Source organism: Moschus berezovskii, chromosome 2 (assembly GCF_049115385.1).
Source record: "Moschus berezovskii isolate FMDL1 chromosome 2, NW_MosBer_1.0, whole genome shotgun sequence".
NCBI lineage: Eukaryota > Metazoa > Chordata > Mammalia > Artiodactyla > Moschidae > Moschus > Moschus berezovskii.
Window position 1 is genome coordinate 128,908,683 of NC_142461.1, and position 22,044 is coordinate 128,930,726.

At 39.7% G+C, this 22,044-nt stretch overlaps 1 protein-coding gene and 1 long non-coding RNA gene across 2 annotated transcripts in view; one reads left to right on the forward strand and one right to left on the reverse strand.

Moving 5' to 3' along the window:
• LOC129538454 (uncharacterized) overlaps nt 1–18,721 on the reverse strand; it is a 78,784-nt gene extending 60,063 nt beyond the window's left edge. Inside the window, exons 1-2 of the long non-coding RNA XR_008682218.2 lie at nt 18,583–18,721; nt 13,358–13,423 (exon numbers count right to left, since the gene is read on the reverse strand). This is a non-coding gene — a long non-coding RNA (uncharacterized LOC129538454). The remainder of the gene's footprint in view (nt 1–13,357; nt 13,424–18,582) is intronic.
• Nucleotides 18,571–22,044, forward strand: part of FSIP2 (fibrous sheath interacting protein 2) — a 149,289-nt gene continuing 145,815 nt past the window's right edge. The window contains exons 1-2 of the mRNA XM_055398640.2: nt 18,571–18,669; nt 19,024–19,149. Coding sequence (XP_055254615.2) covers nt 18,571–18,669; nt 19,024–19,149 — 225 coding nt within the window. The remainder of the gene's footprint in view (nt 18,670–19,023; nt 19,150–22,044) is intronic.

The window sequence follows — 22,044 nt, forward strand, 5'->3', positions numbered from 1 at the left end:
ACACTAACATATCATCTCCTGTCTATCAGAATGGCCGTGATCTAGGAAATAGTTATAGTTATTTCCCAGGATGTCTGAACCATAGCTACTGATATTATGGGTGTGATTTCAGATTAGACGCTGTGACCTAATGTAGAACTTAATGCTCCTGTAATGCATTTTTGCTTCTGTACTTTGCTTGCTGCTTGTAAAACCAAAGTTACTCCATTTTAAGATAAGTTTGTTTTTAAGTAAAGATTCCTAAAATTGTTTTTTTCAAAAATAAATAAATAAATAAACTAAAAAAAAAAAAAAAAAAAGAATCACAGCAGCTCTGCAGAAGTCATGAACTTCACCCTGACGCCCTCAACCCAAAGAAGTCCCATGACCTGAGGTCCCAGACTTTGGACTTGGTTTGAGCATGGGGTTGTTTTCATTGCTTAACACTTGTGCTTATGTAAACAATCTTGGAATCTTAAGTATGGGGAGATATCAGAGTATGTATATACTGTATTTGTATCCCACACAGTGCAAGGCAGTGTCTCAGGCTGATTGGTCTCCCCAGTAGGACCTTTTTTGTGATAACTTCCTGCAACCTTCGTTTTCTGTGTCACTAAGGCCCCAGACATAGCTACCTTGTTTGATTATTTGTCAGCTTTCCCTCGTTGAACCAATCTCAACATATGTGCTGTCAAATTTGGAATTTGGGACTAGTCCACAAGACTGAATGATAGCCTGCTAAATCTCATTAATGCTCTTTTATTACAGAGAACACTATTTTAAAGACTTATTGTTGATTTCTCCTAAGCTCTCCTTGTTTCTGTGCCTGTGAAGCGGTTTTCTGCTTTTCTTTTTTTTTTGTAGTTTATAAAATGCTTATGTTTTCCCTGTGATATGTTGTTGTAAGCTCCCACTTGTAGATTTTTATTATTCACAATGACTATAAACGTGATAAAAAAAAAAAGAATTAAAAGGTTTTAAAGTTTTTGGGGTCAAAAAAAAAAAAAAAAAAAAGAATGGCCGTGATCTAAAAGTACAAACAATAAATGCTGGAAAATGTGTGGAGAAAAGGGAACCCTCTGACACTGTTGGTGGGAATGCAAACTGTTACAGACACTATAGAGAACAAGGTGGAGATTCCATCCGTTCCGTTCCGTTCCGTTCCGTTTAGTATCTCAGTCGTGTCCGACTCTTTGCGAACCCGTGGACTGTAGCCTATGTACCAGCAATCCCACTGCTGGGCATACACACCAAGGAACCAGAATTTAACCAGACACATGAACCCCAATGTTCATTGCAGCACTGTTTACAATAACTAAGACATGGAAGCAAACTAGATGTCCATTGGCAGATGAATGAATAAGGAAGTTGTGGTACATATACACAATGGAATATTTCTCAGGTATAAAAGAGAACACATTTGAGTCTGTTCTAATGAGGTGGATGAAACTGGAGCCTATTATATACAGTGAAGTAAGTCAGACAGAGAAACCCCAATACAGTATATTAACGAATATATATGTAATTTAGAAAGACAGTAATGACGATCCTATATGCAAGGCAGCAAAAGAGACACAGATGTAAAGAACAGGTTTTTAACTCTGTGGGAGAAGGTGAGGGTGGGATGATTTAAGAAAATAGCATTGAAAGAGGTATATTATCATATATAAAATAGATGACTAGTACAAGTTTGATGCATGAAGCAGGGCACTCAAAGTCAGTGCTCTGGGACAACCCAGATGAATGGGATGAAAAGGGAGGTGGGAAGGGGTTCAAGATAGGGAGACACATGTGCACCCATGGGTGATTCATGTTGATATAAAGCAAAACTCATCACAATATTGTAAAGAAATTATCCTCCAATTAAAATAAGTTAATTTTAATAAAGCAAAATAGGCAAAACCTGGTCACTTTTCTAAAGCATCTGAAACATTCAGGCAGGACAGTAAACCAAAAATTATACAAACTTCATTAGAAAGGCAAACGGAAAGTCTTTGACAGGTTGCTCACCCTTTGGATGTGACTTAAGAAGTCATATATATGCTGGCAGCAAATTATAAAAATCCATTCTTCAATATTCTTTTTATAATTTTTATTCAATACCCCATATTATATAAAAAAAGCAAGCATTGTATCACTTGATTTTTCTGTACCACAGTTATGACCATCTCTTCATTATATCACTAGAATTCACACAGATTTGTGTCCAGGTAAAAATGTCACAAAGATACTAGGTCTAAATTCATATGAGGAGAAACGCAGATTCCAGAATATCAAGATGACAGCTGGACTATCATTCATACAAACTTTGAGGTGAGTAATGGAAAATAAAATGTTTCAGTGAAATGTGTCCCCTGTTTTAAGATGTTTTGGGTCACTGTGTGATGGCTCCTTGATGTATAAACTTGGCTGAACAATATTCTTCAAAATTATCTTCTAGTATATTTCCAGTTAGAGTAGGCTTCAGGGAATATTTTCCTGAGACACTTAAAAGAAAGGTGATTATATTCATATTTTACCATATACTCACCTTCTCTTGATTATTCAAACATTTTTCTATATTCTACTTTTGTAAAGGGATTTTATAAATATTAAAGTCCCTAATCAGTTGATTTTATGTAAATCTAAAGAAAACATCCTGTACATACCAAACTTAATCCATTGGCATTTATTTATTATAACTGACCTACATGGACTTGTTAGTTCCAGGTCAACAATAGTGATTTGATATATCTATACAATATGATCACCATGGTAAGTTTACTGTCACCATACAAAAAGATCATTATCGACTATTACATAGCCATATATTTCATCCCTGAGACTCATTTATTTTGTAACTGGAAGTTTGTACCTCTTTGTTGTCATTCAGTTGCTCAGTCATGTCTGACTCTTTGCAACCCCATGGACTGCAGCATGCTAGGCTGCCTGTCCTTCGCTCTCTACCAGAGTTTGTTGAAACTTATTGTACCTCTTAATTTTTCTCAAATAGTTTTCCCAAATAGCCATCCTCCTCTTCTCTGTCAACTACCTGTTTATTCTCAGTATCTGTAACTGTTTGTGTTTTATTATGTTCTTTTTTTTTAAGATTTCACACATAAGTGATTTCATACAGTATGTGTCCTTTCTCATTCACTTAGCATTATGCCCTCTCCATCTATCCACACTGCTGCAAAAGCAAGATTTCACTTTTTATGGCTAACTGTATATGAACTCCACATCTTCCTTATCCATTTAACTGTCAAAGATAGAATCCATATTTTGACTATTGTACATAATAATGCAGTGAACACTGAGGTGCATTTACCTTCTCAAAATAGTGGTTTTGATTTCTTCAGGAAAATCAGAAGTGGAATTTCTGGATCATATGGTCATTGTATATAAATGTTTTTAAGGAAGTTCTCTATTGTTTTCTATAGTGGCTGTACCAATTTATGTTTCTGCAAACAGTGCAAAAGGATTCACTTTCTCCACGTCCGTACCAACACTTATGATTTGTTATATTTTCTATAATAGCCATTCTGACAGATGTAAGGTAATATTTTGTTGTGGCTTTGATTTGCATTTTCCTGATAATCAAATTGCCAACATCCACTGGATCATGGAGAAAGCAAGAGAATTCCAAAAAAACATCTATTTCTGCTTCATTGACTATGCCAAAGCCTTTGACTGTGTGGATCACAAAAAACTGTGGAAAATTCTTCAAGAGATGGGAATACCACACCACCTGCACTGCCTCTTGAGAAACCTGTATGCAGGTCAGGAAGCAACAGTTACAACTGGACATGGAACAGACTGGTTCCAAATAGGAAAAGGAGTACGTCAAGGTTGTATATTGTCACCCTGCTTATTTAACTTATATGCAGAGTACATTATGAGGAACGCTGGGCTGGAAGAAGCACAAGCTGGAATCAAGATTGCTGGGAGAAATATCAATAACCTCAGATATGCAGATGACACCATCCTTATGGCAGAAAGTGAAGAGGAACTCAAATGCTTCTTGATGAAAGTGAAAGAGGAGAGTGAAAAGGTTGGCTTGAAGCTCAACATTCAGAAAACAAAGATCATGGCATCTGGTCCCATCACTTCATGGAAAATAGATGGGAAAACAGTGGAAACAGTGTCAGACTTTATTTTGGGGGGCTCCAAAATCACTGCGGATGCTGATTGCAGCCATGAAATTAAAAGACACTTACTCCTTGGAAGGAAAGTTATGACCAACCTAGACAGTATATTAGAAAGCAGAGACATTACTTTGCCAACAAAGTCCGTTTAGTCAGCTTATGTTTTTTCCAGTGGTCATGTATGGATGTGAGAGTTGGACTGTGAAGAAAGCTGATCACCAAAGAATTGATGCTTTTGAACTGTGGTGCTGGAGAAGACTCTTGAGAGTCCTTGGACTGCAAGCAGATCCAACCAGTCCATTCTAAAGGAGATCAATCCTGGGTGTTCATTGGAAGGAATGATGCTAAAGCTGAAACTCCAATACTTTGGCCACCTCACATGAAGAGTTGACTCACTGGAAAAGACTGATGTTGGGAAGGATTGGGGGCGGGAGGAGAAGGGGACGACAGAGAAAGATGGCTGGATGGCATCACCGACTCGATGGACATGGCTTTGAGTGAACTCCGGGAGTTGGTGATGGACAGGGAAGCCTGGCGTGCTGTAATTCATGGGGTCGCAAAGAGTCGAACACGACTGAGTGACTGAACTGAACTGAACTGATAATTAGTGAGTTTGAGCATCTTTTACTGTATCTCTTGGCCAGCTAAATCTCTTCTTTGGAAAAAATGTTTATTCACGTCCTCTGACCATTTTTTAGTCAGGTGTTTCTTTTTTTTTTTAATGCTGTGTTGTGTGATTTTTGTATATTTTTTATATTAGCCTCTTATCAGATATATCATTTGAAAATATTTCCTCCCATTCAGTAAATAAAGTGTGATTCTTCCAGACTTATTCTTTCTCAAGATTATTTTTGCTTTTTTGAGGGTTTTTTTTTTTTTTTGCATTTCCAAAAAAATTTTAGAATTACCTGCTCTAGTTTTGTAAAAAATACCACTGGTATTTTGATCAAGAGAGTACTGAATCTGTAGGTTGCCTTAGGTAACTTGGTCATTTTTAACAATGTGCTTCTAATTGAACATGATACATTTTCACATGTTTTTGTTGTCTTTATTTTATGAATGTCATAGTTTTTTGAGTACATTTTACAACCTTGGATGGTTTTATTCCTAGGTATTTAATAACACTAATGCAATTGTAAATGCAATTGATTCTTAATTTATCTTTCTGATATAATGCTAGTGTATAGAAATGTGACAGACTTACATTTACTTTATATCCTATAAATGTATTGAATGCATCTACTAGTTCTAAATGGTTTGGGGGAGGCCTATTTGGAATTTCAATATATTCTCACCTGTAAAACAGTGGCAATTTTACTTTTTCCTTTACAATTTGGATTCCTTTTGTTTTTCTTATTGATGTGCTAGGATGAGAGTGGGTACCTTTGTCTTCTCGATCTTAGAGAAAATTCTTTAAGCTTTTCGGGTATGATGTTAGCTGTTGGCTTCTCATATATGGCCTTTATTATGTTGAGATATGCTCGCAGTGTACCTGTATTGTTGCATTTTTATCAATGGATATTCAGTTCAGTTTAGTTCAGTCACTCAGTTGTGTCCGACTCTTTGCGATATTAAATATTGTCAAAAGGTTCGTCTGCATCTATTAGAATGATCAAATGGTTTTTCATCAATTTGTTAATGTGTTTTATCACATGGATTTTAGGATATTGAACCATCCTTGCATCCCTGAGATAAACTCCACTTTATTATGTTTTACTGTTCTTTTAACATATTGTTGAATTGGGTTTCCTGGTATCTTAAATTTATGTAGCCTTTTCATCAGTAATTGTGTGCATGTGTGTTCAGTTGTGTCCAATTCTTTGCAGCCCCATGGACTGCAGCCTGCTAGGTTCCTCTGTGCATGGGATTATTCACATAAGGTTCTCGAATGGGTTGCCATTTCCTACTGCAGGGGATCTTCCTGACCTAGGGATGGAACCCACATCTCCTGTATTGGCAGGGAGATTCTTAACCACTGCACCACCTGGGTATCAGTGATTATAGGCCTGTAATTTTCCTTGCAATGTCTTTTTTCTGGTTTTGGTATCATAGTGATGCTAACCTTGTGGAATGTACTCCCAGGTGGCTCAGAGGTAAAGAATCCACCTATATATATGCAGATGACACCACCCTTATGGCAGAAAGTGAAGAGGAACTCAAAAGCCTCTTGATGAAAGTGAAAGAGGAGAGTGAAAAGTTTGGCTTGAAGCTCAACATTCAGAAAACGAAGATCATGGCATCTGGTCCCATCACTTCATGGGAAATACATGGGGAAACAGTGTCAAACTTTATTTTTGGGGGCTCCAAATACACTGCAGATGCTGATTGCAGCCGGGAAATTAAAAGACACTTACTCCTCAGAAGGAAAGCTATGACCAACCTAGATAGCATATTAAAAAGCAGAGACATTACTTTGCCAACAAAGGTCTGTCTAGTCAAGGCTATGGTTTTTCCGGTGGTCATGTATGGATGTGAGAGTTGGACTGTGAAGAAAGCTGATCGCCGAAGAATTGATGCTTTTGAAATGTGCTGGAGAAGACTCTTGAGAGTCCCTTGGACTGCAAGGAGATCCAACCAGTCCATTCTAAAGGAGATCAATCCTGGGTGTTCACTGGAAGGAATGATGCTAAAGCTGAAACTCCAATACTTTGGCCACCTCATGCGACGAGTTGACTCACTGGAAAAGAATCTGATGCTAGGAGGGATTGGGGGTGGGAGGAGATGGGGATGACAGAGAAGGAGATGGCTGGATGGCATCACCGACTCAATGGACATGAGTTTGAGTGAACTCTAGGAGTTGGTGATGGACAGGGAGGCCTGGCATGCTGTGATTCATGGGGTTGCAAAGAGTCGGACACGACTGAGTGACTGAACTGAACTGACCAAGGCAGGAGACACGGGTTCAACTCCTAAGTTGGGAAGATCACTTGAAGGAATAAATGGCATCCTAATCCAGTATTCTTGGGTTTTCCCTGTGGCACAAATGGTAAAAAATCTGGCTGCAATGCAGGAGACATGGGTTCAATCCCTGGGTCGAGAAGATTCCCTGGAAAAGGGAATGCCAACCCACTCCAGTATTTCTGCCTAGAAAATCCCATGGACAGAGGAACCTAGCAGGTTACAGTCCATAGGGTGTGAAAGAGTCAGACACAAATGACCGACTAACAATTTCACTTTCCAGTATTTTTCTTGGGAAATTCACACAGACAGAGGAGCCTGGCATGCTACAGTCCATGGTCACAAAGAGTCAGACATGACTCAGCACGCATGCACAACCTTGCAGGATAAGTTCAGAAGCATTCTTCTTCCACATTTTGGAATAGTTTGAGAAAGAAAAGTGTTAAATCTTTTCAAATTTTTGATAGAGTTCACCTGTTAAGCTTTTTTTCTTGGGCTTTTATCCAGTTAGAGTGGTATTGATTACTGGTTCAATTTAATTACTAGGAATCGATCTGTTCATATTTTCTATTTTTTTCTGAATCTGTCTTTGGAAATTGTATATTTCCAGTAATTTGTCCATTATATGTTGTCCATTTTATTGGTGTATAAATTGATTAATTTGTTTGTAACAATTTTAATGATCCTTTGTATTTCTCTACTACACATTATAATTATAATTTCTCTTTTTTCACCTTTATTTATTTTCTTTATGAATCTGGCTAAAGATTAAACAATTTTATTCGTTTTTCTAAGCACCGGCTTTAGTTTCATTGATATTTTGTTAAGTCTCTGTTTCATTTATTTCTGCTTTGACCTTTAACATTTCTTTCCTTCTACTAACTTTAGGTTTTATTATTTTTCTAGATCCTTTAGGTGTAATGTTAGGTTTTTTATTTGACACTTGTCTCCTGAGGTAGGCTTGCTATAAATTTCCCTCCTACACAGTTTATCTTGTGACCTATATATTTTGAATCATTGTGTTTTCACTGTCACTTGTCTCCAAGTATCTTTTAAATTTCCTTTTGATTTCTTCAGTGATCCATTGTTTGATAGCATACTATTTAGCCTCCATGTGATTGTGTTTATTGTAGTTGATTTCTCATTCCACAGTGTGTCAAGATGCATTAGATGACTGCAGTCTTCTTAAATTTTGGGCCTACCACATGATCTATCCTGAAGAATGCTTCAATACACTTGAACAGAATGTGCATTGCTCTATAAATATATTAAATCAATATGATCTCATGTGTTGTTTAAGGCCAGGACTTCCAAACATATTTTCTCTCTGGATGAGCTATCGATTGATATAATAGGATATTCAAATCCCTGATTATTGTTATATGACTGTCAATGCAAGAGAGGAAAACAATAGAATAGGAAAGACTAGAGATCTCTTCAAGAAAATTAGAGATACCAAGGGAACATTTCAGGCAAAAATAGGCTCAATAAAGGACAGAAATGGTATGGACCTAACAGAAGCAGAAGATATTGAGAACAGGTGGCAAGAATTCACAGAACTGTACAAAAAAGATCTTCATGACCCAGTTAATCACGATGGTGTGATCACTCACTTAGAGCCAGACATCCTGGAATGTGAAGTCAAGTGGGCCTTAGGAAGTATCACTATGCACAAACCTACTGCAGGTGATCGATATCCATTTGAGCTCTTTCAAATCCTAAAAGATGATGCTGTGAAAGTGCTGCACTCAATATGCCAGCAAATTTGGAAAACTCAGCAGTGGCCAAAGGACTGGAAAAGGTCAGTTTTCATTCCAATCCCAAAGAAAGGCAATGCCAAAGAATGCTCAAATTACTGCACAATTGCATTCATCTCACACACTTGTAAAGTAATACTCAAAATTCTCCAAGCCAAGCTTCAGCAATATGTGAACTGTGAACTTCCAGATGTTCAAGCAGGTTTTAGAAAAGGCAGAGGAACCAGAGGTCAAATTGCCAACATCCGCTGGATCCTCGGAAAAGCAAGAGAGTTCCAAAAAAACATCTATTTCTGCTTCATTGACTATGCCAAAGCCTTTGACTGTGTGGATCACAATATACTGTGGAAAATTCTGAAAGAGATGGGAATACTAGACCACCTGACCTGCCACTTGAGAAGCCTGTATGCAGGTCGGGAAGCAACAGTTAGAACTGGACATAGAACAACAGACTGGTTCCAAATGGGAAAAAGAGTACGTCAAGGCTGTATATTGTCACCCTGCTTATTTAACTTATATGCAGAGTATATCATGAGAAACGCTGAGCTGGAAGAAGCATAAGGTGGAATCAAGATTGCCGGGAGAAATATCAATAACCTCAGATATGCAGATGACACCACCCTTATGGCAGAAAGTGAAGAAGAATGAAAGAGCCTCTTGATGAAAGGGAAAGAGGAGAGTGAAAAAGTTGGCTTAAAGCTCAACATTCAGAAAATGAAAATCATGGCATCCAGTCCTATCGCTTCATGGGAAATAGATAGGAAACAGTGGAAACAGCGGCTGACTTTATTATTTTAGGCTCCAAAATCACTGCAGATGATGATTGCAGCCATGAAATTAAAAGACACTCCTTGGAAGGAAAGTTATGACCAACCTAGATATTAAACCTAGCATATTAAAAAGCAGAGACATTACTTTGTTAACAAAGATCCATCTAGTCAGCCTATGTTTTTTCCAGTGGTCATGTATGGATGTGAGAGTTGGATTATAAAGAAAGTTGAGCACCAAAGAATTGATGCTTTTGAAGTGTGGTGTTGGAGAAGACTCTTGAGAGTCCCTTGGACTACAAGGAGATCCATCCAGTCCATCCTAAAGGAAATCAGTCCTGGGTGTTCATTGGAAGGACTGACGTTGAAGATGAAACTCTAATATTTTGGCTACCTGATGCAAAGGGCTGACTCATTTGAAAAGACCCTGATGTTGAGAATGATTGAAGGCAGAAGAAGGGGACAACAGAGGATGAGAAGTTTATATGGCATCACTGACTTGATGGAAATGAGTTTGAGTGAACTCCGGGAGTTGGTGATGGACAGGGAGGCCTGGTGTGCTGTGGTTCATGAGATCGCAAAGAGTCGGACACGACTGAGTGACTGAACTGACTGTCAGTATCTCCTACTGTTAACATCTGCTTTCAACTGCTGGGTTTTCCAAATTTGCTGACATATCGAGTGTAACACTTTGATGGCATCATCTTTTAGGATTTTAAAAAGCTCTGGTGGAATTCCATCACCTCCACTAGCTTTACTGACAACAGTGCTTCCTAATGCCCACTTGACTCCACACTCCAGAGTGTCTGGCTCTGGGTGAATGACCACACAATCATGATTATCCGGGTCATTGAGATCTTTTTTGTACAGTTCTTCTGTGTATTCTTTCCATCTCTTCTTGATCTCTTCTGCTTCTGTTATGTCTTTACCGTTTCTGTCCTTTACTGTGCCCATCTTTGAATGAAATGTTCCTTTGATATTTCCAACTTTCTTGAAGATATCTCTAGTTTTTCCCCTTCTGTTGCTTTCTTCTATTCCATTGAGTTCATTGAAGAAGGCCTTCTTGTCTCTCCTTGCTATTCTCTGGAACTCTGCATTGACTTTCCCTTTCTCCCTTCCTTTTTGCATCTCTTCTTTGTTCAGCTATTCATAAAGCCTCCTCAGACAACCACTTTGTCTTCAAGCTTTTCTTTTTCTTTGCAATGTTTTTATTTAGTACCTCCTGTACAACATAGGTGCTCCTATACTGGGTGCACATGTATTTACAATTATTAAGTCTTTTTTAGATTGATCCCTTTATAGTATGTACTTATTTTTCTCGTGTACCATCATCGCGTTATTAAAGTTTATTTTGTCTGATAGTTAATCCACTTTCTTTCCATTTTTCTTGAAATATATTTTCTATCTGCTAACTTTGAGTGTGTCTTTAAATCTGAAGTAAGTCTCTTGTAGACTGATATACACATGATTTTGCTTTTTCATCAGTCACTCTGTGCTTCTGATTGAAGTATTTACTGTATCTACATTTAAAGCAATTATTGATAGACCAGCTTCCCGGGTGGCATTAGTGGGGAAGAACTTGCTGACCAATGCAGGTGACACAAGAGATGCAGGTTCAGTCCCCAGGTAGGGAAGATCCCCTGGAGAAGGAAATAGCAATCCACTCCAGTATTCTTGCCTGGAAAATTCCATGGAAAGAGGAGCCTGGTGGGCTCCAGTACATGGGGTCAAAAGAGTTGGACATGACTGAAGTAACTTAGCACACACAGCATTGATAGTTATGTAATTACTGCCACATTGTTCATTGCTTTCCAGTTGTTTTGAAGATAATTTTTCATTTTACTCTCTTCTAATTTAATATAATTCAACTATATTTAGTACTTAGATCCATTTCTCTTTTGTGGTCACAATAAGATTCATGCATAACTTCCTAAATATATATGATTTAATTTGATTCTCTCTAAATTCAAACACATTATAACCACCCTATGGTTTATTCCCCTGACATTTAATGTTTTTCATATCATTATTTTACATATTTCTTTAAAAAACATTTAAATCGATATATAGTTAAGGGACATGGAACAAAAGACTGGTCCCAAATCGGGAAAGGAGTATGTGAAGGCTGTATATTGTCACCCTGCTTATTTAACTTAGATGCAGAGTACATCATGAGAAATGCTGGACTGGATGAAGCACAAGCTGGAATCAAGATTACTGGGAGAAATATTAGTAACCTCAGATATGCAGATGACACCACCCTTATGCAGAAAGCAAAGAACTAAAGAGCCTCTTGATGGAAGTGAAAGAGGAGAGTGAAGAAGTTGGCTTAAAACTCAACATTCAGAAAACTAACATCATGGCATCCAGTCCCATCACTTCATGGATGGCAAATAGATGGGGAAATAGTGGAAACAGTAACAGACTTTATTTTCTTGGGCTCCAAAATCACTGAAATGGTGACTACAGCCATGAAATTAAGATGCTTGCTCCTTAGAAGAAAAGTTATGACCAACCCAGACAGTTTATTAAAAAGCAGAGACATTACTTTGTCAACTAAGGTCCATCTAGTCAAAGCTATGGTTTTTCCAGTAGTCATGGACTGATGTGAGAGTTGGACTATAAAGAAAGCTGAGCACAGAAGAATTGAAGCTTTTGAACTGTGGTGTTGGAGAAGACTGTTGAGAGTTCCTTGGACTGCAAGGAGATCCAACCAGTTCATCCTAAAGGAGATCAGTCCTGAATATTAATTGGAAGGACTGATGCTGAAGCTGAAACTCCAATACTTTGGACAGCTGATGCTAAGAACTGACTCATTTGAAAAGACCCTGATGCTGGGAAAGATTGAAGGCAGGAGAAGGGGACCACAGAGGATGAGATGGTTCCATGGCATCACCGACTCAATGGACATGAGTTTTAGCAAGCTCTGGGAGTTGGTGATAGACAGGGAAGTCTGTCATGCTGCAGTCCATGGAGTGGCAAAGGGTCAGACATGACTGAACTGAACTGAGACCTATGTCTTCATAATATCTGCCCTCTGTGACTGTCTATATCTTTTCTCATAAGGATACCAGTCATATTAAATTAGAGCCTGTTTTATTTACCTCTTTAACTTAATCACCCTTTCTCCAAATATGGTGGCATTTTGAGGAACTGAGGGTTAGGATTTTGACATAGGAATTTTAGGGGAACACAATTTATGGTAGTTAATCAGATAGCACCTGCTCGCTAGCACATATCAAAACACCAGACACCCATATAGAAACCATGTAACCAGTATAACCATTGTTTTTACAAACAGTCTAGGCACAGTGAACCCAGGTAATCAGTTTGTGAATGGCTCAGCTGCCAAGAACTTAGATTCCAGTTACAAGAGTACCTTGTAAGCAGGCTTCTCTAAGAAGATAGCAGGCTCTGATCAAGTGCATTAACCCTTTTGTACAACAGACTGAGAAGTTCAAGATTATTTTTAATTTGTGATGTATTTCTTACTGCATATAGCATATTTGTTATTGTTGTTAAATATTACTTTGATTCTTAAAGGAGACAAAAATAATCACTTTGGCCACTGCTTTCCTCTTACTCTTCCCCTAAGCTTATAAAATAAATACATGCAACAGGAAGTTATCCAGTGATTTTACTTAAATTTAGCAAGTAAAAGTTTCAACATACAAAATGAAAAAAAAAATCATCAGGAAAATTGAGGGAGAAAAATATATATTATCTCTGAAGCAAAAAAAAAAGAAAACTAGTTTTAGCTGTTACTCGAAACCACAACCCATGAGAAATATCTATTCAGGAAAGAAAAAGGACGATAGCATCAGGCACATACCTTTCCAAATCTCCATTTGTGGGAGGATAAACTTGTGTGACTGTTTTCAGGGAAACACGATGATATCTATAAGTTGAAAAATAAAGTTAGCAACTCTTTAATCTAGGAATCTATTTAAATAGATGCTTATTATAGAATTTTTATAACAAATCTAAAAATTGATAAACGTAAGACTGGTTGAATAAATTATGGTAATTACAGCATTACACACTATACATGTGTAGTTAAAAACTAAATTAAATTACAATTAACTCATATGGAATGATTTTCAAGACATATTTCTCAGTGAAAATGAACACTAAATGCTTCATTAAGATATGTTTTTATGCACATAATGATACACAGAATACAGTTGTTTGCTTCTGGGTTGGGAGTCTTGGGATCTGAGAAAAGGGTAAATTACTTTACTTTTGAGTGTTCAGATTTTTACCCACATATGTTAAGACTTTACCAAGACAAAATTCTGCTTTTTATGTCTTTTTAGGGACACTAAATGATTAAATCAATTAGTAGGAGGAACTTTGAGAAGGGCTGTCATAGAAATCAATATATCTTGGAATTTAAGATAACATAAAGTGTTAGATTGATAATTTAGATTCAAAGGACTCAGATACTACCCAGTATCAACCTTCACTAATAATTTCAGTGATATACGTAATCATAACACACAGGTAAAAAAAAGTCCAAAACCTCTAGTGCAGTTCCCCAAGTCCTATTATACACCAGATGGTCTCTGGCTCAAGGTAACAGACAAGTTTTTTGTGAGAAGTGCTTTACTTTCATAGAAGGAGCCAGTTAAATTAAGATATGTTTTACACTGAGAGGATTACACAGATTACATAACATTTCCAATCAATCATTACCCCAAAATCTCTATATTCCAGTTTGTTTACCATGAGCAATTCTAGACAATTTAGGAAGATTGTTGCTAAATGCTTGCTAGGCACTATACCGGGCTTCCCTCGTGACTCAGCTGGTAAAGAATCCACCTGTAATGTGGGAGACCTGGGTTCAATCCCTGGGTTGGGAAGATCCCCTGAAGAAGGGAAAGGCTACCCACTTCAGTATTTTGGCCAAGAGAATTTCATGGACTGTGTAGTCCATGGGTTCACAAAGACTCAGACATGACTTAGCCACTTTCACTTTCAGGCACTATACTAGGTACTGTGCTTATAAAGTTGAATAAGGAAATACCTACTTTCAAGAACTTTCTATTTCATTAAAGGGGAATGACAGGTAAAGAGATATTATTTTTTTTAACTTTTTATTTTGTACTGGGGTATAGGCCATTAGCAGTGTTATGATAGTTTCGCATGAACAACAAAGGGACTCAACCATACACATGTATGGATCCATTCTCCCCCAATTAAGATTTCAGGAAGAAATATCAATAACCTCAGATATGCAGATGACACCACCCTTATGCCACAAAGCGAAGAGGAACTAAAGAGGCTCTTCATAAAAGTGAAAGAGTTGAGTGAAAAAAGCTGGTTTAAACTCAACATTCAAAAAACTAAGACCATGGCATCTGGTCCCATCACTTCATGGCATATAGATGGGGAAACAACGGAAACAGTGATAGACATTATTTTCTTGGGCTCCAAAATCACTGCAGATGGTGATCGCAGCCATGAAATTAAAAGATGTTTGCTCCTTGGAAGAAAAGCTATGACAAACCTAGAGAGCATATTAAAAAGCAGAGTCATTGTTTCACTCACAAAGGTCCATCTAGTTAAAGTTATGGTTTTTCCAGTAGTCAGGTATGGATATGAGAGTTAGACCATTAAAGAAAGCTGAGAGCAGAAGAATTGATGCTTTTGAATGGGGGTGTTAGAGAAGACTCTTGAGAATCTCTTGGACTGCAAAGAGATCAAACCAGTCAATCTTTAAGGAAATCAGTCCTGAATATTCATTGGGAAGGACGGATGCTGAAGGTGACACTCCAATACTTTGGTCACCTGATGAGAAGAACTGACTCCTTGGAAAAGACCCTGATGCTGGGAAAGACTGAGGGCAGGAGGAAAAGGGAACGACAGAGGATGAGATGGTTGGATGGCATCACCAACTCAATGGACATGAGTCTGAGAAAGCTTCAGGAGCTGATAATGGACAGGCAAGCCTGGAGTGCTGCAGTCCATGGAGGTCACAGAGTTGGACACAACTAAGCGACTGAACTGAACTGATTCTCCCCCAAGTACAGAGAGATTTTGATATTGTGAAAAGTGCTAAAATGGAGGGAAGCACAGAGGAAGAGAAGAATTGGTGCTTTTGAATCATGGTGCCAGAGACTTGAGAGTCCCCTGGCCTGCAAGAATATCAAACCAGTCATTCCTAAAGGAAATCAACTCTAAATATTCCCTGGAATGAATCCTACTAAAGCTGAATCTGAAATATTTGGTCACCTGATGCAAAGAGCCAACTCACTGGAAAAGACCCTGAAAATGGGAAAGAATGAAGGCAAAAGGAGAAGGAGGAAGCAGAGGATGAGATGGTTGAATATCATCATCAACTCAATGGAAATGAATTTGAGCAAGCTAGGAGACAGTGAAGGACAGAAGGGTTTGATGTGCTGCAGTCTATGCAGTGGCAAAGAGCTGAACGTAGTTCAGTGACTGAACAACTACAACAGAGGAAGATAATTTGACAAAAGCTTAAAATGTCAGAAAGGCTTCCTAGAGGTGAGCATACTTAAGCAGTCTTAAAAGTTGACTGAAATTATCCAAGTAAGAAAGTGGAAAGGGCTGTCAGGAAGAGGAAACAGCACAGCAAGACAGAGAGTTTTGAGTCAGGGGGCTCAGAAGGGGAAGTAGGTCTGGGAGGATTTCTCATCTTCCGGTTTGGGTAGACACTGGTACTGTCATTGAGATGGTAAATGCAGGAAGAATGGGGCCTTTGTTTTGTCCTGTGGTGAAAAGTGTGGGTTGAGATTTGAATATATTGAATCTGAGTTGATTGTGAGAGATCCCTGTGGATTACAACCAAAGTTTAGATTTCAAATTTCGAAGTCCTAAGCATACGGGTGATGTTAAGACAAATAAAGCAGATGTAAAAGAAGAGTGTAATGATTGAATCATGGGGAAAGCAAGAGAGTTCCAGAAAAACATCTATTTCTGCTTCATTGACTATGCCAAAGCCTTTGACTGTGTGGATCACAATAAACTGTGGAACATTCTGAAAGAGATAGGAATACCAGACCATCTGACCTGCCACTTGAGAAGCCTGTATGCAGGTCAGGAAGCAACAGTTAGAACTGGACATGGAACAACAGAATGGTTCCAAATAGAAAAAGGAGTACGTCAAGGTTGTATATTGTCACCCTGCTTATTTAACTTATATGCAGAGTACATCATGAGGAACGCTGGGCTGGAAGAAGCACAAGCTGGAATCAAGATTGCTGAGAGAAATATCAATAACCTGAGATATGCAGATGACACAGCCCTTATGGCAGAAAGTGAAGAGGAACTCAAATGCTTCTTGATGAAAGTGAAAGAGGAGAGTGAAAAGGTTGGCTTGAAGCTCAACATTCAGAAAACAAAGATCATGGCATCTGGTCCCATCACTTCATGGGAAATAGATGGAAAAACAGTGGAAACAGTGTCAGACTTTATTATTTTGGGCTCCAAAATCACTGCAGATGCTGATTGCAGCCAGGAAATTAAAAGACGCTTAGTCCTTAGAAGGAAAGTTATGACCACCCTAGATAGTATATTAAAAAGCAGAGACATTACTTTGCCAACAAAGGTCTGTCTAGTCAAGGCTATGGTTTTTCCAGTGGTCATGCATGGCTGTGAGAGTTGGACTGTGAAGAAGGCTGATCACCGAAGAATTGATGCTTTTGAACTGTGGTGCTGGAGAAGACTCTTGAGAGTTCCTTGGACTGCAAGGAGATCCAACCAGTCCATCTGAAAGGAGATCAGTCCTTGGTGTTCATTGGAAGGACTGATGCTAAAGCTGAAACTCCAATACTTTGGCCACCTTATGCAAAGAGTTGACTCACTGGAAAAGACTCTGATGCTGGGACAGGTTGGGGGTGGGAGGAGAAGGGGACGACAGAGAATGAGATGGCTAGATGGCATCACCAACTCGAAGGACATGAATTTGAGTAAACTCCGGGAGTTGGTGATGGACAGGGAGGCTTGGTGTGCTGTGATTCATGGGGTCGCAAAGAGTCGGACACGACTGAGCGACTGAACTGAACTGAACTGAATGATTAAAAAACTGTCTCTTGGGCCACTATTTAATACTGACCTTCTTTAATCTTTGAAAAAATAGGATAGTTAACAAGTGTGTTAAAACTATTAATGCACAAAGTGTTTAGCACAGTACCTGGAGTTAAAAGATTCTCAATAAATAGTAGGTATTATTAAATGGTCCAAAAAATAAAAGTATAAGAATAGATCAAGGAATCTAAGGGGCTAGTCCTACATCAGATACAGTCTCTGCTTTCAAAGTACTCACAGCCTAGTTATCTCCTTGAAGGAAGAACCATATTTTTTTCTCATCATCGAATCCTTAATTTCCCAGCTCAGATGACTGGCCTAAAGGAGCCAGGCACTTGATAAATTTTCGCTGTTGAGAGGACGAAAAAGAGGCCCACAGGAAAACACAAGAGAGGCAGACAATAGGAACAGGAAGAAAGAAAAAAGAGAAATTAAAGAGGGAGACATAAGAGGAGGGAGGACAGTAAATTATGTGGGACTTGGAGTGGATTGGGAAGAGGTTATGGAAACCTGGGAATGGGGTGTGGTCCCAGTTTACAAGGGAGCCATGTGTATTTGCCAGGCCTCTGACTTTAGAATGGACTGCACAATCACTCTTGTTTGTTTTCTGCATAGAACCAAACCTTCTTGGAGAAGAGGAGAAATTAGCCAGCTAACGCGCTAGCGAAGTTCTATAAGTTTTGATTTTGGCTTGGTGTGGCTGAGAGCTGTAGGGTTCGTAGAGAAATATGTCGCCCTAGGCACACAGGGACCAGGCCCCGCGTCCTGAGGTTCCCAAGCCAGCGCGCGAGGGGCTCGCCCTCGGGAGGGCGCTCTGCTCTTCGTGGTCGAGCGCGCGCACGTTCGGAGCCTGGAACGCTGCGAGGGTGGGCCTCTGGGACACAGGATACCGGTCATTCGGTCCGGTGGGGACGCAGGGACGACGACGGGGACGGTGTGTGAGGGGAGGTGAGAGGGGAGGACAGCGGGGCCGCGGAGGGGCCCAGGCCGGCTATGGAGCTGTACCTCAGCGCCTGCTCCAAGGCTGCCGACGTCGCAGCCACCAAGACGGCCACCAGCGGCCTGACCACGGAAAGCCAGCAGTGTGGAGACGTGAGTGGCCCCCAGGCCGGCCAGCTCTGTCCTCCTCAGCCGGGCCGCCAGCCTGGGAGGAAGGGGCGGGGAGGGCCGCGAAGGGTCACGTGCCCTCCGAGAGGCCGGTAACCGTCCGGCTTCGCAAGCCCTCAGGCAGCGCAGCGCCGCCGCAGGGGCGGGGCTGGGCGGGTGCTGGCGCAACCCGCTGTGGTGCTACCGAGAGAGCTGGTGACTGGAAGACAAGGTGTTCCAGGCTGCCTGGCAGGGCGGGACCTTTCCGTTCCTTCCTTCCTCAGGATTGGAGTAGCAGTTAAGTTGGCCTAAACTAACATACGTAAAGGAACGACAAAACTCTCCAATTGTATCCGACAGGGTGAGCATAAAACTCAATTTTCGGGGGTCGGAGCAGCTCAGCTACTGGATCTGCCTCTTGGGGTCAAGCTGCCTGTGATCCCAGGAAGCAATAGTTTATACTATACCACGAAATTAAGTGAGAAGGTAAGGTGATGTTTAATTTTCTTACATTGACTTAGATTTTTTCTGAAAATTAAGTGTCAGTTGGTCAGTTGTATCTGACTCTTTGCGACCCCATAGACTGTAGCCCATCAGGCGCCTCTGTCCATGGAATTCTCCAGGCAAGAATAGTGGAGTGGGTTGCCATTTTCTTCTCCAACAGGTCTTGCCCACACAGAGATATAACCCTCAGGTGGCTCCGATGTAATCCGCCTGCAATACAGGAGACCCAGTTTCAATCCTAGCTGCTCTTCTCCCCAGCTATGAACTTGGACCATCTTTTAAGATTTCTTTTCAACTGTTACACCCCCTAATTAGCGTTTATTTCCTTAGAATTTGCATTGCCCTTGGTTTGTATAAGTCTACCCAATACTATAATTTTATAATTTATATCTTACTAGGTTATAGTGTGTATGCCCCTCAAACCCTTTCATGTTTTTAGTCCTCATGTAACATCCTCCCTCAAACCTCCCCACTCCCTGATTCAGTAATTAACAGGGCAGGAAGTACAATGCATTCTTTTTAACCGGTTGCTTTGATCAATATAGCAAAAAATTCTACTGGAAAGAACTTTCAGTTAACCACAGTGCGTGCATACTAAGTTGTTTCAGTCGTGTCCGACTCTTTGCGACTACTTGGACTGTAGCCCACCAGGTTCCTCTGGCCGTGGGATTCTCAAGCAAGAATACTGGAGTGGATTGCCATTTATCTCCTTTAGTAGATTTTCCTGACCCAGCAATTAAACCCGCCTCTCATGTTTCTTGCATTGGCAGACAGGTTCTTTACTAATGCCTCCTGGGAAGCCCAACATAGTATCTGTGATGTCATCAGAAATGAGTTGGGCCCTCCATATTTGACCCTTGCCTAATAAACATAATTTCTTAAAAGTAAAACTTTGCTTTTGGAAAATGTGTAATTTCTCTTTTTTAAAATAAATCTACTAGAATAGAGCAAATTACCTGAAAACATGACACCACACACAGTTTGATTGCATCATAGCCACAAAAACCAGGTTTATGAAAGAATACTCATCCTATATCACTCCTCTTATTATATAAACTTAGCCCTGTCTTCCAAATGCTTCCTCAAATATATTATTTGCTGTATTACCATTTTCTCTGTCCAATATTAATTCAGTTGTGCACTAGTTTTTAAAAAGACATTCTCTATTCTTTATAATATTCATTTCCCTCAAATTCTTCATTTAACCATAGTTAGGCAAAATTTCCCTGAAGACTGACTTTGTTATAGCCTTCTTTTTCTTTCAGTAAAATCTCCTCAATGAAGTACTGCCTTATATTTACACTTTTTCCCTCCCAGTTGTTTTAATTGACAGCAGAAGGATTACCCTGACACTAAGGGATGGATTTGTATAAAAGATGTTCTTTGTTTACAGATAAGCAGCCCAGGGTTGATTTTGAGAAACACAGACCATCAGAGGAGCCAGAGATCAAATTGCCAGCATCCACTGAATAATTGAAAAAGCACGAGAGTTCCAGAAAAATATCTACTTCTGCTTTATTGACTATGCCAAAGCCTTTGCCTGTGTAGATCACAACAAACTATGGAAAATTCTTAAGCAGATGGGACTACCAGACCACCTACCCTACCTCCTGAGAAATCTGTATGTAAGTCAAGAAGCAATAGTCAGAACCAGACATGGAACAACAGACAGTTCCAAATTGGGAAAGAAGTACATCAAGGCTGTATATTGTCACCCTGCTTATTTAACTTATATGCAGAGTACATCATGAGAAATGCTGGACTGGATGAAGCACAAACTGGAATCAAGGTTACTGGGAGAAAAAAAAATCAATAATCTTAGATATGCAGATGACACCACCCTTATGGCAGAAAGAGAAGAAGAACTAAAGAGGCTCTTGGTGAAAGTGAAAGAGAAGAGTGAAAAAGGTGGCTTGAAACTCAACATTCCTAAAATGAAGATCATGGCATCCGATCCCATCACTTCATGGCAAATAGATGGGAAAACAATAAAAACAAGGAGAGTTTATTTCCTTGGGCTCAAAAATCCCTGAAGATGGTGACTGCAGCCATGAAATTAAAAGACACTTGATCCTTGGAAGAAAAGCTAAGACCAACCTAGACAGCATATTAAAAAGAAGAGACATCACTTTGCCAACAGAGGTCTGTCTAGTCAAGGCTATGGTTTTTCCAGTGGTCAGGTATGGATGTGAGAGTTGGACTGTGAAGAAAGCTGAGTGCTGAACAATTGATGCTTTTGAACTGTAGTGTTGGAGAAGACTCTTGAGAGTCCCTTGGATTGCAAGGAGATTCAACCAGTCCTTCCTAAAGGAAATCAGTCCTGAATATTCATTGGAAGCTGAAACTGAATCTCCATTACCTTGGCCATCTGATGCGAAGAACCGACTCATTGGAAAAGACCCTGATGCTGAGAAAGATTGATGGGAGGAGGAGAATGGGGAAGATAGAGGATGATATGGTTGGATGGCATCACGGACTCAATGGACATGAGTTTTAAGTAAGCTCCAGGAGTTGGTGATGGACAGAGAACCCTGTCATGCTTCAGTCCATGGGGTCACAAAGGGTTAGACATGACTTAGTGACTGAACTGAACTGAGACCATCAAAGCTAAAATTCAGCATCTAAAATATAGTGGAAGTGACAAATAGATTGAAGGGATTAGATCTGATAAACAGTGTGCCCAAAGAACTATGGACGGAGGTTCGTGACATTGTACAGGAGGTAGTGATGAGGAGCATCCCCAAGGAAAAGAAAAAGGCAAAATGGTTGTCTGTGGAGGCCTTGCAAATAGCTGAGGAAAAAGAGAAGCTAAAGGCCAAGGAGAAAAGGAATGATATACCCATCTGAATGCAGAGTTCCACAGAATAGCAAGGAAAG